At 44.9% G+C, this 13,179-nt stretch overlaps 4 protein-coding genes across 4 annotated transcripts; 1 reads left to right on the plus strand and 3 right to left on the minus strand.

Moving 5' to 3' along the window:
- Window positions 1–627: 627 nt before the first annotated feature.
- On the minus strand, window positions 628–1,623 carry LOC139813434 (uncharacterized). Its single transcript, XM_071778948.1, has one exon. The coding sequence runs from the start codon at window positions 1,621–1,623 to the stop codon at window positions 628–630; it is 996 nt and encodes a 331-aa protein (XP_071635049.1).
- Window positions 1,624–2,367: 744 nt separating this feature from the next.
- Window positions 2,368–3,228, minus strand: LOC139813435 (uncharacterized). Its single transcript, XM_071778949.1, has one exon. It carries the CDS (start codon window positions 3,226–3,228, stop codon window positions 2,368–2,370), a length of 861 nt encoding a protein of 286 aa, XP_071635050.1.
- Window positions 3,229–3,289: 61 nt separating this feature from the next.
- LOC139813222 (putative nuclease HARBI1) lies at window positions 3,290–5,217 on the plus strand. Its single transcript, XM_071778592.1, has 4 exons — window positions 3,290–3,593; window positions 3,777–3,917; window positions 4,020–4,287; window positions 4,415–5,217. Exons 1-4 carry the CDS (start codon window positions 3,379–3,381, stop codon window positions 4,949–4,951), a joined length of 1,161 nt encoding a protein of 386 aa, XP_071634693.1. The 5' UTR covers window positions 3,290–3,378; the 3' UTR covers window positions 4,952–5,217.
- On the minus strand, window positions 5,212–7,227 carry LOC139813223 (uncharacterized). Its single transcript, XM_071778593.1, has 4 exons — window positions 6,840–7,227; window positions 6,418–6,606; window positions 6,028–6,287; window positions 5,212–5,849 (listed from the first exon to the last, which is right to left on the minus strand). The coding sequence occupies exons 1-4, from the start codon at window positions 6,925–6,927 to the stop codon at window positions 5,523–5,525; spliced, it is 864 nt and encodes a 287-aa protein (XP_071634694.1). The 5' UTR covers window positions 6,928–7,227; the 3' UTR covers window positions 5,212–5,522.
- Between the last annotated feature and the right edge of the window lie 5,952 nt (window positions 7,228–13,179).

A 13,179-nucleotide genomic window follows, 5' to 3' on the forward strand; every position in this document is an offset into this window, starting at 1 on the left:
GCGCGTGAACATGTTTTCGTAACACTCGCGAGCGCGCGTGAAATGTCTGTCCTTCACTCGCGGAAGCGCGCGGTAATGTCCACGTGGCATGTCGTGAAAGGCATGCCCTGTTCACATGATCTGTGTCCAAGCTACACTTTAAGTTCCACGCATCCGGCTCGAAGGACCAAATGTTCGCGAAATCGCTGATTAATCCCGGCGATGGAAGCGGGATGAGAAGGACGCGCGTGGAAGGTGTTAACTAAATATTCACTTTATTTTTGTGTAACTCAGACCACAGTCTGAGCCGTCTTTAATGCGTCTTTAATGCGTCAAAATTGATACAATCTGACCTGAGAGTGATGAGCGGTGAACAAAATGAGATGTATATAGAGTCCGTGTACATGAGAGGCAATTATTAATTGCCGTCCTCTTCGATGAATCGCCCATGAGCCGGTGAGACACGTGGCGATCGGCACTAGCGCACATGTGAGCCTGAGTCGTCGTGTTGATGTACCCGAGTAGAGCTGGATGAGCGGTCGCTTTACATGTTAATGCAGTATCTCGGCAGCTGTTGTAATCACTGCGGTGGGCACTTCAATGTGTAGTCACAATCGAAAATGCACAGAGCACACGTCGTGCGTCTGATCACTGCGCGGCCATTTTTACGACTCTTAATATCGCGAGGAAGACGTTGGCGATGAGCGCGCCCGTGCGTGCGCAAGCTGTCGCGGTGATCGGGAGTCGATACCCGATCGATGCTGCCATCTGATCTGACGGCGCAGCGTTAACGGAATCTCGAACAGGTCGTTTCAATTCGGAATTGGCGGTGCGTAATGTAACGACGCGAACGCGATCGTCAAGTCCGGGATGGACTTGTTGAATCCTTGCAAGTTCCCACTTCGAAGGAGGAAGGAGGTTATTTTTTAGTAAAACTAACTCGTCAACCTTGAGATTATTGTGAGATTCGGTCCATTTGACGCGCTGTTGCACTGAGTGTAAGTAGTCCGACGACCAAGAACGCCAGATCTGTTCGACCATGAGTTGCACGTGTTGCCATAGCGACAACCGATTCGCATTGATTTCGAGTAATGATTCCTCCGGTACGCTGGTGAGCGGTCGACCGATGAGGAAATGACCAGGCGTCAACGCGGTAAAGTCGGACGGATCGTCGCTGAGGGGCGAAATCGGTCGAGAGTTGAGGCACGCCTCTATCTTACATAAAATAGTCACGAATTCCGAGCGAGACAGGGTACGAGCACCGATCACCCGCTTGAGGTGGTGCTTAAAACTTTTAACGCCAGCCTCCCAAAGCCCGCCGAAATGTGGTGCCGCCGGGGGCACGAAATGCCATTTCACACCATCATTCGCAAGGATTTCTTTGAGGGAAGGGTCGTTCATAAGCGAGCGAAAGCTGCATTGTAGCTTGCGGTCCGCACCCCGAAAGTTCGTGCCATTATCGCTGTACATGACCGATGGCAGTCCGCGTCGACTGACGAACCGATGAAATGCGGCAAGGAATCCCTCGGAGGAGTAATCCTCGACACACTCGAGGTGGATCGCTTTAGTGGCGAGACAAACGAAGACCGCCGCGTAATGTTTGCTCCCCCTTTGACCACGGCCGACCACGGGGGTAATAATCATCGGTCCGGCGTAATATATTCCCGTGTGAGAGAAAGGAGGAGAGGGATTGACTCGGGGATTCGGGAGATCACCCATTAATTGCGTCGGCGTTTTCGCGGAGTATTGAAGGCAGGTAACACATTTATGGATGTGAGATTTGATCATGCTTCGCGCCGAAAGTATTCAGTATGTCTGACGGAGACATCTAAGCGTGAGTTGTGTCCCTCCATGGAGGGAGCGTCGGTGAGCTTGATCGATCAAAAGTTCAGAAATATGATGTCGCGGGAATATGACCGGGTGTCGCTCATTGTAACTTAGCGCTGAGTTTTCGAGCCGCCCGCCCAGCCGGATTAGTAAATCTTTCCCGATAAATGGGTGGAGAGAGCATAATGGACTTGTTCTCGATACGGTGGCATGAGCTTTTAAGGCCTTCAAGTCATCAAGAAAGCAGGTCGCTTGTACCGATCAAAGCCAAAAGACCGAAGCTTCGTGGATTTTTTCTGCGGTCAAAGGCGACTTGACGATCGTCGATGAGGCGACTTTATTTTTTAAGTTTTGCACAAAACGGCGAATGTACGCGGTAATACGGAGAAGTCGGATCCAGCTCGAGCACGAGGTGGGCAGCTCCCACTCAGGAGTTGGATCGACGAGATGAACGGTAGCTTTGCGCGCTTCGGAAGATACCGTTTGCAAAATTTCCTTTCCGGTAGGAGTCGGGAGAATCGGCCACGAGGCCGGGGATTTTCTAAACCACGGGGGGCCTACCTACCATAATTCATGGTGTACGAGATCGACAGCGGTAGAGCCGCGAGAAGCGCAGTCGGCAGGATTGTCGTGAGTGCAGACGTGCTGCCAACGTACTGACGGAAGGCGCGTCTGCACCTCGGAGACGCGGTTCGCGACGTGGGAATTCCATCGCGATGGATGTTGCTGAATCCAAGCCAATGCGATTTGGGAGTCAGTCCATCCGAATAATGACGCTCGCGGAAAACGCAGGGAATTTCTTACCCAATCTAGCAACCGAGTTAATAGAACGACGGCGTTAAGTTCTAATCGTGGAACGCTGACGGTTTTTAACGGCGCGACCTTCGTTTTGGCCGCGAGGAGGGTCACCTGAATATTCGTGGTAGAATGCACGATTCGAAGGTAAACGACCGCGGCGTAAGCTTGAATGGACGCGTGTAATTCCACTTCGAGTTTATCTTGACGCATCCCTGTCCATCGGGGAATGCGTATTTCACAGATATGAGGCAAATCCGTACAATAATTAATCCAATGAGGTAAAAGATCGTCGGGGATGGGAGAGTCCCAATCAATTTTACGGAGCCAGAGCTCTTGCATCAACATCTTGGCCGCGATGACGATCGGCGACGCCCATCCGAGGGGGTCATATAACCTTGCAATAAATGATAAAACGGAGCGTTTAGTATGAACAGTTACGGCGTAAGGCGAGATTACAAAGGTAAACGAGTCGTCATGCGGTGACCAAGACAGACCGAGGACCTTGAGCGTGTCATCGCGATTGATCGGATAGTCCGAGGATTCACGTTGGTCCTCCGGGATATCCGTCAACAGTTCGGGTGAATTCGCGGCCCATTTTCGGAGGAGAAAACATCCGCGATTCATTAGTCCAACGAGTTGCTTGCGTTTTTCGAGCAGAGACCGTGAGACCGGGCCCTTTGGGTGCGTTCCATATAAAGACACCAACGCTCACGCTCGCAACGCCGCGATCGTCCGTTCCACTAGCATGAGCGTGACAGGCAAGTGGAACGGCTTATGAGCATTGTGAGTATTGAAATCATGGCGGAAAACATTATATTTAGTTCTGCATTATTAATATTAAACGAAAGTGATTCGGAAAGTGATACGAGTTCAGATGAAGAGTGGGAATTATTGAAAGAAAAACGGAAACGTAACTTACGTCCTCGTATACAAAATGTAGAGCTTGTTATTGAGCTTTATTCGAATTACGAATTCAAAAGTCATTTCAGGTTAGATACATATCTTATGTTTTATTTACTTATTAATTACATATGTAATTTTAATTATATATATTTAATTATATATACAATATATAATATATAGAATAATATACTATTATCTATTTCATTTATAGTTATTATTGATACATATAAAATACAATAATATTAGATGCCAATATAATATGATTTTAGATTGGAAAGAGCAACATTTGAATATATATTATGTGTAATTAGTGATTACCTTGTTCGAAAGACAAGGGGCAACGAAACAATCCCATCTCGTAAGCAATTAATGATTGCCTTATGGAAAATGGCGACAATGGATTCTTATAGGTATGATTATTGCTTTTATTGCATATATTGTTATTTTGGACACTTAATATACCTAAAGCATTTAAATTTACTTGTAATAATGGTTTTTTTATATTTTTGCAGATCTATTTGTGATCGGTTTGATGTAGGAAGAGCTACAGCTTTGAGAGCCGTTAGGAGGGTCACACGAGCACTATTTAAAGTGGCCGATCAATTTATATCTTGGCCTTCAGGTGAACAAGCGCAAATTGTAATGCGTAAATTTAAAGAAAACAGTAGGTTTTTAAACGTAATTGGTGCCATCGATGGCACGCATATCAGAATCGAAGCACCTACACAAAATGCAGCAGATTATGTAAATCGAAAGGGATACCATTCTCTCCAGCTTCAGGTATATTTGAAACATTAAAGTATTTATAATAGCAATTTTAGTTATATTGGTATATTATTCATGATCTTGTATTATATTACTATGGCATTATATTATTTATTGTTATATTTTCAATTTATAATTATAGGTTGTGTGTGACCATAGAGCGTTTATCACTCATTGCTATGTGGGTCATCCCGGGTCTGTCCATGACCAGAGAATATTTAGGCAATCGGAAGTGGCAACATATTTGAATGATGAAGAAAAATTTCCATCTGACAGCCACTTACTAGGAGATTCTGCTTATGTATTACATGAACACTTGCTAACACCATTTAAAGATAACGGACATTTGAATGCTGCACAAAGATATTATAATTTCTGCCAATCTTCTGCACGGGTAGTAGTTGAAAGATGTTTTGGTTTATTAAAAGGCAGAATGAGGAGTTTAATGTATACTTTGCCTATGTTCAGAGTTGATCTCATGTCTGAATATATAATAGCATGTTGTGTCATTCATAATATGTGCATTCTAAAAAAAGATGAACTCTTAATAATACCAGTGACATCAGGTGTTCCAATACAAGATCACCATACTAATGAAAGCGTAGCAAATAATAATGCGATTCATAAACGAAATATGATTATGAACATGTTAGAAAGAGAACGCAATCGCACTTTGTAGAAATGTACTATATTTTTAATCATTATATCAACAAAAGATACAATACAAGGCTACAGTACAATGAAAGTTATATTGTTTATATAATTTTAATTCTTACATGTATTTTAAACAACATAAAATTAAAGAAATGTACGAAAAATAATTGAAATAAAAATATCTTACAGAGTACAGTTAACAAACATATCACTCATATTTTGTACTACCTTCAAAATCTTATAAGAAAAATATAGTAAAAACTCAAAATAAACTATATAATTTTAATACCTACATGTATTTTAAACAACATGAAATTAAAGAAATGTACGAAAAATAACTGAAATAGAAATGTCTTACAGTACAGTTAACAAACATATCACTCATATTTTGTACTACCTTCAAAATCTTATATAAGAAAAAAATAGTGGAAACTCAAAATAAATGTTGTATATATGTTAATAAAGAGATCTCTATGCAAATGACGAGAAGTATCAGTCTTTTAAGACAAAAATAAGATTATTATACGTACATTAGTTTTAATCTATAAAGAAATATAGCAAATGTAGCATGTTTAAGTAAAAAATGTTTCTTATTCTTATTTCTTATTTAAGTATTGTGTAATAGTGTCGATCAAATTTTGTTCCATAGCCATTCTATCATCATGACGTTTCTGTCTTTTAGTTTCTTGCTCTTCCTTTTGCTTTATTCTTTTTTCCAAAAGCTGTTTTACAGATGTTTTTGTAGTTTTTGTACTCTTTTCAGGTAGATTATTTTCCTTCTCAGCATCAAACTCATTATATGGAAACTGTGACGAAGTTGCAGAAAATTCTTCTGTATCTATATTTTTAATTGACAGACCAGTCGACGAAGCAAGTGCTACAGGCTTACACCAGGCTTTTTTTGAAAATATGTTATCCATAATCTATAAAAGGAAATTGTATATATATTAATCACAAAATTTTTGTAAATCCGTTATTTATAATTCGGAATAGAATTTATATATAGTGTTTAAAATTGATTGTAGATAGAGTTTAGAATTATTGATTTTAAATATATTTTGGAAAAGATAATGTATCTCAATAAAAAAAATTATTCTGAACCTCAAAATGCTGCCATGTTCGCCGATCGTTTCCTGACTTAGAATTATGATCCTTTATTGATTTGTATGTCTTTTTTAAGCTTCTTAACTTGGAGGAACATTGTGGCCCTGTTACGTTGTATCCCTTATTTTTTAATACTTTAGCAACTAGTTCCCAACATTTTTTATGTGACAATTTCCCATTATTAAACTTTTCTTCCATCTCCTCATATGTTCGCAATAAGAGAAGAACACATGCATCTGACCATCGAAATAAACAATCTGTAAATATAAATTTAACGGAATAACGGGACATATACTTGTTTAAAAAAAATACTAAACATATAAATACAATATTAAAAATAGAATAAGAAATGCTAAGAAAATAATAATTGTAAACTTTGTAACCTACTCTCTTCACAGCTCTCTGTTGATTGGGTATCGTTATGTACCAGAGATTCATTAGAAGCTTCTGGCATTATTTCAGATTGTGTATTATTATCTACATCTAACAATAAGGGATTTGATATTTCCTCATTTTGCTTAGTTATATTTTCATCTAATTTTGCTGCATTTAAAAGCTTTGTAGCAAATATCATATCTATACGAAATCAGAAAGAATAATATGATTTATGAGAAAATAAACCATGCAATAAACTATTGGACAAAATAAACTATATAATTATTAAAGCAATACACTTATTATTTGAATAAAAACATTCTTTAAAGCAATATATTTAATTTAAAGAAATATAATACATACAAGATTCATAAGGTTATTATCAGATATTAAATCGTTACACTTATATTGTAAATAAAATTTTTTAATCTTACTGTTATTAGCAAGACGTGCATCTTCTGAGGATACCATTACATCATACACCTTATCATTATCTTTGTCATATAAAGAAACTATCTCCATTTTAACGTGTTATATATGTAAAATCACAGTTTTATCAGTCACAATAAACCTAAGAGTAAACAATACTCTTATTTTTAGCAATAACCTAAATTGCACTAACTTAACCTAACACATCTGTCGCGCGCAAAATGATGCATTGTGGGTATACGCTCGCGTCGACCCACCTCTTCAGTGCGAGCATTGCGAGCGTCATTTGAACGCTCTGAAGTTGTTCACTATGGCGAGTCCACAACGCTCGCGGGCGCTAGGTGGAACGGCTTAAGAGGCGACACAATCATTGCGAGTGTTATGTGGAACGCACCCTTCGCAGCAGCCGCGTCGCTTGATCAAACGGTCACCCCGAGTCATTTTGCAGAGACTACCCGAACATGCCGCCCACGCCGCTAATGTCGGCATTGCAAGTCCCGCTTCTAACTCCTGCGCCTCCTCCTCTCATAGACGCGATAGCCGAATTTGTCGGGTACGATTTCCCAATCGGCCCGGTCGACCAACCCTCGGACGATTTCCAGACACCGTCAGGGGAGAGCGAGAGCGAAGACGAAGCATGGGAGCCGCGTTAGAAAAGGGTAGCTCGTCAACTGACGATCCCGAGGCCGGAGAGGCACTCGGAGAAAAATATATAGAGTACTCGTTTATTTTTGATTTGATAACTTTCTCACCAATATGGTCGTATATTTTATTTTGTTTGGTTTTCCTTGATCGATTAAGACATTTACTTTTCTTTAATATATTTACAAGGCCATGAGCCATTATAGTTAAGATTACGCTTATGGTATTAGTTCATAACTCGTTGAAGAAATAGTATTAAGTTGCGTTGAAGGCCCGTATGGCCATTTAGATTTAGATTCGCGTTTCATTAAATACAGGCTGAATAGCATAACGGTCGGTAAGACGGCAAAGACCGCGCGTACTCATAGGTTAGGAAATATATCCGGCCGAGAGATACAAAATAGAATTTAGTTGATGCTTTGACTCACCGCCGATCGAAAAGGTCTCATATTATTTAGCGGTTGTCGATATAGTTTAGCGATAATGATCGTATAATGATAAATGCGTTTAGTCCGAAACGCTGACATAGAGTTACGGCGGTAACCCGTATTGGGGGCACGGAGGAACATCCCCCGGACCCGGTACGCGCGTCCACGAGGTGGGCGCCGAGAAAACACTAAGTTCCCGGAGAAACCATCTTCTCCAGGAACAAAGAGGTCGAAACGTATTCCGAGGACCTGGGACACGGTCCCAGGGGGTTCGCGTCATGACCCGGTGAAATCCCCGGGAAACGCATCTTCTCCGAGGAGAGAGGGGTTCGACGGACTCGCCAGGACCGGAGGAACCTCTCCAGCGGGTCGGCGCCAATGTCCGGCGAAATCCCGGCGAAACGCATTTTCGCCAGGAACTCATCCATCCGACAGTCTCACCAGGACCTGGGACACCCTCCCAGGGGGTCGACGTCAAAGTCAGACGAGGTCCCCGGAAAACGCATTTTCCCCGGAAACAAACGACGGAATCCGTCGCGAGAGATCCTGGGACACCCGCCTAGGGGGTCGACGTCGTGCTCCGACGAGATCCCCGAGAAACGCATCATCTCCAGGAACAATGGCCCGGAGATGCGATACCAGCTCCCGAGAAACCCAGCCAGGGGGTCGGCGTCAACGGCCGACGACACCGACGTCACCCGGACGTCATCTACAGGAAGAACATCTGAATCACCATCAGGGGCATCTCCGAGGAGGTACGCAAGGGTCGGCGTCGTCCGCGTCAAGAAATTTCCGGGATCGGAAACCTGGTGCAGCGGTGCCAAGGAAGGAAGATTCTCGCACTGCGTTGCGCGTGGAAATTTTCACGGGAACCTTCTAGAACGGGCGTAAATTGGAGATGCGCAAAAGGGCACGCGAGATGGTAGTGAAAATCATCGTGTTTTCGCATGATCGCGCCAGATGTGCCGGCCGCGAACAATGGACAATCGAGAAAGTTCGAGGAGTGGGAGCGATCCGGCATAAGTGGGGAGCCCAAGCGAGAGCGACCGCTCGAGGCAGTCTCTCGGGTATAGCCGTGGCGAACACACGTATCACACTCTGTACGATCGGCATACGCGTTATACTTTACAACCGAGAACTCCCGCGTACTATCGCGTAAAATTATTCGTCTTAACTAACAGCGAGGGGCAATTAATTGCCAAATACAATCGAGTGTTAGCAACAATACGCGAGTCGAAATTCGGATCAGAGAGAAACCTGAGAGCGGCCACCGGGATCATTCCGTTCCAGCGGACGTATACTGACGCGCCGCCTGAGAAAGTGGACGTCAACTACGTCGTTACGCTCGGTAACGGTACACACATGGTTCGTGTCCGTGCTATGGTTCGTGTCCGAACTACTCAGATGGAGGGGATATGCCAGTCGGCTGACTCGGCACTCGGCAAGCTTCGAGCGGGGAGAGAAGGGCAGACATACGATCTGCTGTCTCTTTCTCGCTTGAGCTGTGACGTAGCTGCTTAGCACGCGCCGGCTATGCCACGATGCCATGCATTTCGGGTATCGCTCCTCGCGTCTCGCCGAATGCCGAGTCTTGCGTTGGCAAATCGACGATGCGCTATACGTTACATTTACGTTTATATTTACAAATTTTAATTTTTATATTTATAAATTGTAACGATGCGTCTTGCAAGGCATCGTTCCCGCGCACCACCCGCCAGATGCCACCCAAACGAATTTTTAAGCATTTGAAACGCACCGTGTGCGCGGGAAATCCGCCGCACCGGTGCCTTCCCGCACGACGCCGACGAGCGCCGAAGCGAGCCGATCCCCGCCGAAGCGAGCACGCGGGATCGCGCCGCTACCACCACCGCACCGTCGCCTGACGATCGGCCTCCCTCCTGCCAAGCTCACCGCGCCGAGCGGTATAAAAAGCCGGCGCGCTCGACGAAGACACACTTCGTCTCTACCACGGCTCTCCGCTATTCCCGACGAAGCTACCTTCCGAATCCTAGGGCGACACGCACAACGAGGTCCAGAGTTCTGGTTCTCGACTGAGGGTTCTCAGAGTGTTTCCGAGCTCCCTGACACTCATCCCGACGGCCACGGCACCGTGGGGTCGAGCGTGCTCGGCCTCGCAGCGAGGGTTCTCACACCCGTGACCCCAGGATTCCGCAATCCCCCGTTGTACATATCGCGCTCCCGCCCACGTTATTCGTTCTGTGTGTAATACCGAATCCCGAGTACCACGTCGAGTGCACATGCACTCCCGTCATTGTAAACGCCGCGTCCAGTCGAAGACCCGCGTTCCGATATTCCGTATGTGTGTAATACCGAATCCCGAGTACCACGTCGAGTGCACATGCACTCCCGTCATTGTAAACGCCGCGTCCAGTCGAAGACCCGCGTTCCGATATTCCGTATACCGCGTCGAGTGCACCGGCACTACCGACCAATGTAATATACCGCGTCCCGTTATTCGTTCTGTGTGTAATACCGAATCCCGAGTACCACGTCGAGCGCACATGCACTCCCGTCATTGTAAACGCCGCGTCCAGTCGAAGACCCGCGTTCCGATATTCCGTATACCGCGTCGAGTGCACCGGCACTACCGACCAATGTAATATACCGCGTCCCGTTATTCGTTCTGTGTAATACCGAATCCCGAGTTGAATAAAGCGCATGTTACTGTTACATTGCCAATTGATTATTGTCTCTGGGCCTTTCATCGAACTCCCGATCCTGTAACCCAGTCCGCGTTCGATAAAGTCAGGCCGTTACAAAATAAATAAATAATATATATATATATATATATATATATATATATACATATGCTTAATGTATAATCAAAAGGGTGTGACAGAGGTCGACGTGGAGCCGAAGGTGTTTCTCTGCTGGATCTCGCATGGTGTTCTCCCGAATATAAGAGTACCGTCTATTATTTACCTTCTTTCGAAGATGTTGCTTTAAATAAAAACAAATAAATTTCAACAAAAACATGTAGAAAAAACTTCAAGAGAAATATGAATGTTGCAATTATTTATCTATATTTACTATATCAATTAAGTATGTCTTTAGGCCTAACCAAAAACAATGTATCTCGCCAAACGATCATGGTCCCCCCCTATATTTATTTCGCCATCAAAAGTTATGTATAGGCATATATATATTAAGGTGTGTCATTTGGGGCAACTTTTTTTTTGATTTCACAAATAGCATATATACTTCTAGGAAGGTAAAATAAGATACCTGTTAAATTTTTAACCTTTAATATTAATATTAATAGGTTGCTCATTGCGATTTTTTATTTTTTATTTAGTAAGATTGAAAAAATTTTACAATTATCTAACAAACAGTACGACAGCATTGCGCCACATAGATTTTCTGTAGTAAATTTACCGCTCTACAAAAAAGATCTCTTCATTTTTTCACAACGTCAACCGTTCAAAAGATATTCAAAGTTAAAATGTGATAAATTTTATAAAACTTGTTTTTACTTCTTATAAATTTTGTATCATATTGACTATCAAAAAATTATGAAATAATCAATACACAATTTTGTAGAAAATTTAACAATTTACAAAAAAGGTTTTTTGTATTTTTTTTATAAATATGTAACGTTCGCGTTTTCTCGCTCGGAATTCGCTCGCCAGGCCAGGGTGAGAAAACGTGGAGACACTGGTTAGTTTTACATAAAGATATTTATTCTCACTATTTACAATACAGTTTGATGGAGAGCGTGAGTGTCAGTGCGTGTGTGTGTGTGTGTTGCTCCGCTGAGCCGCAGTGTACGTGTGCCGGGTTGAGGCGCGGTCGGACAGAAACGGACTCGCAGACAGGCGCGGAGGCGCGGTTGCCTGACGGATTCGCGGGCAAGTACGGAGGCACGGTTGTCTTGCGGATTCGCGGGCAAGTACGGAGGCACGGTTGCCTTGCGGAATTCGCGGCAGGTAGGTCAGTCAGGAGCTCAGTCGGGAGCGCCCAACTGAGCGGTCCGTACACCGGGAGCGCCCGGCTTGAAGACGGGAGCGCCCGTCTTCCGTACGGCGGAGGGGGTCGGGAGCGCCCGACACAGAGGCAGGAAAGGGCAGGTAATACCAACCGGGAGCACCCAGCTGGGAAGGCCCGTACCCTGGGAGCGCCCAGGTGAGAACGGGAACACCCGTTCTTTGTACGGAGGAAGTCGTTGGGAGCGCCCAACATGACGCCGCGTAGCGTATCGCGCAGATACAGGAGATTTACGTGCCTGTCCCTCTTATCGTCTGTTAACCGCAGAGGCACGATCGCGTTGTCGTCGGCGCCCCGCCCGAACTTAGCTTTCTTTTCAATTCCTTCCCGAGTTGTAAACACGTTGATCGATACGACGATACGTCGTTTTGACGTTCAAATTTTCCGATCTTTTTCAGATCTATGGGAAAATCGATCCCGTCGAGATTCAGCACCGTCGCGTAATCGGGATACGAGCCGCATCGTTCCGCGTTGTGCTTGGCGGGATACAGAGCTGCGACCACCCGCGCGCGAAACGCGTCGTTCTCCGATCGCATGTTGACCACCGCCTGTTTAAGTCTTATACCTAGCGGTAATTTCATCCAACATCCCACGCGCATGGGATTACACTTGTTCACGTTCTCGATTAGATTCAGTATTCGCGACATCCGCTGTCGCGTTCTTGAAAATCGTCCAACCGCATTAGAATCGCGTCGCGCACGTGCCTATCGTACCACTCGCTACCAGATCGGACCACGGGAGGAGCTGTTCGTTCCGCGTAGCGATACTCTTCACATCGGTCTTAACGTCCGCTACGAATTCCCCATTGAATATGACGTTGACCTTCAGACACCCGTGTCTGGTCGTATTATCCCGCACTTTTTCAAGCACGGTGCCCTTCGCATCGTCGAGAAATCGCGCGGGCTCGATGTACGTCGAGTTCGTCACAGCGCCGGTCAGTACGCGACGTTGGAACGCCGCATCGATCTCGAGCCACGAGAAACCTCTGCCGCTGCTGCTACCGCCGCCCCCTCCGTCCAAGCCGGCACCTTCGGCGCGTTCTAATCGTCGACGCAGATCCTCCCTCAAATCTTCCAATCGCGCTATTAGAGCCACCAGAGCGGTCACGGCTCCCGTGTTTCCTCGCTTCCCAGAGCGTTTGACTCGACACTCCTCCCGCAGGAGCCGGAGACATTCGTCGCATCGTCGTCTCCACGCGCGGTACCTGTCCGTGTCGCGGACGTCCGCGGCGAGCAACTCGTCGCACTGTTTCCACATCGCATTCAGAAGA

This window comes from Temnothorax longispinosus, chromosome 5, assembly GCF_030848805.1.
Source record: "Temnothorax longispinosus isolate EJ_2023e chromosome 5, Tlon_JGU_v1, whole genome shotgun sequence".
In the NCBI taxonomy this organism is placed as follows: Eukaryota; Metazoa; Arthropoda; class Insecta; order Hymenoptera; family Formicidae; genus Temnothorax; species Temnothorax longispinosus.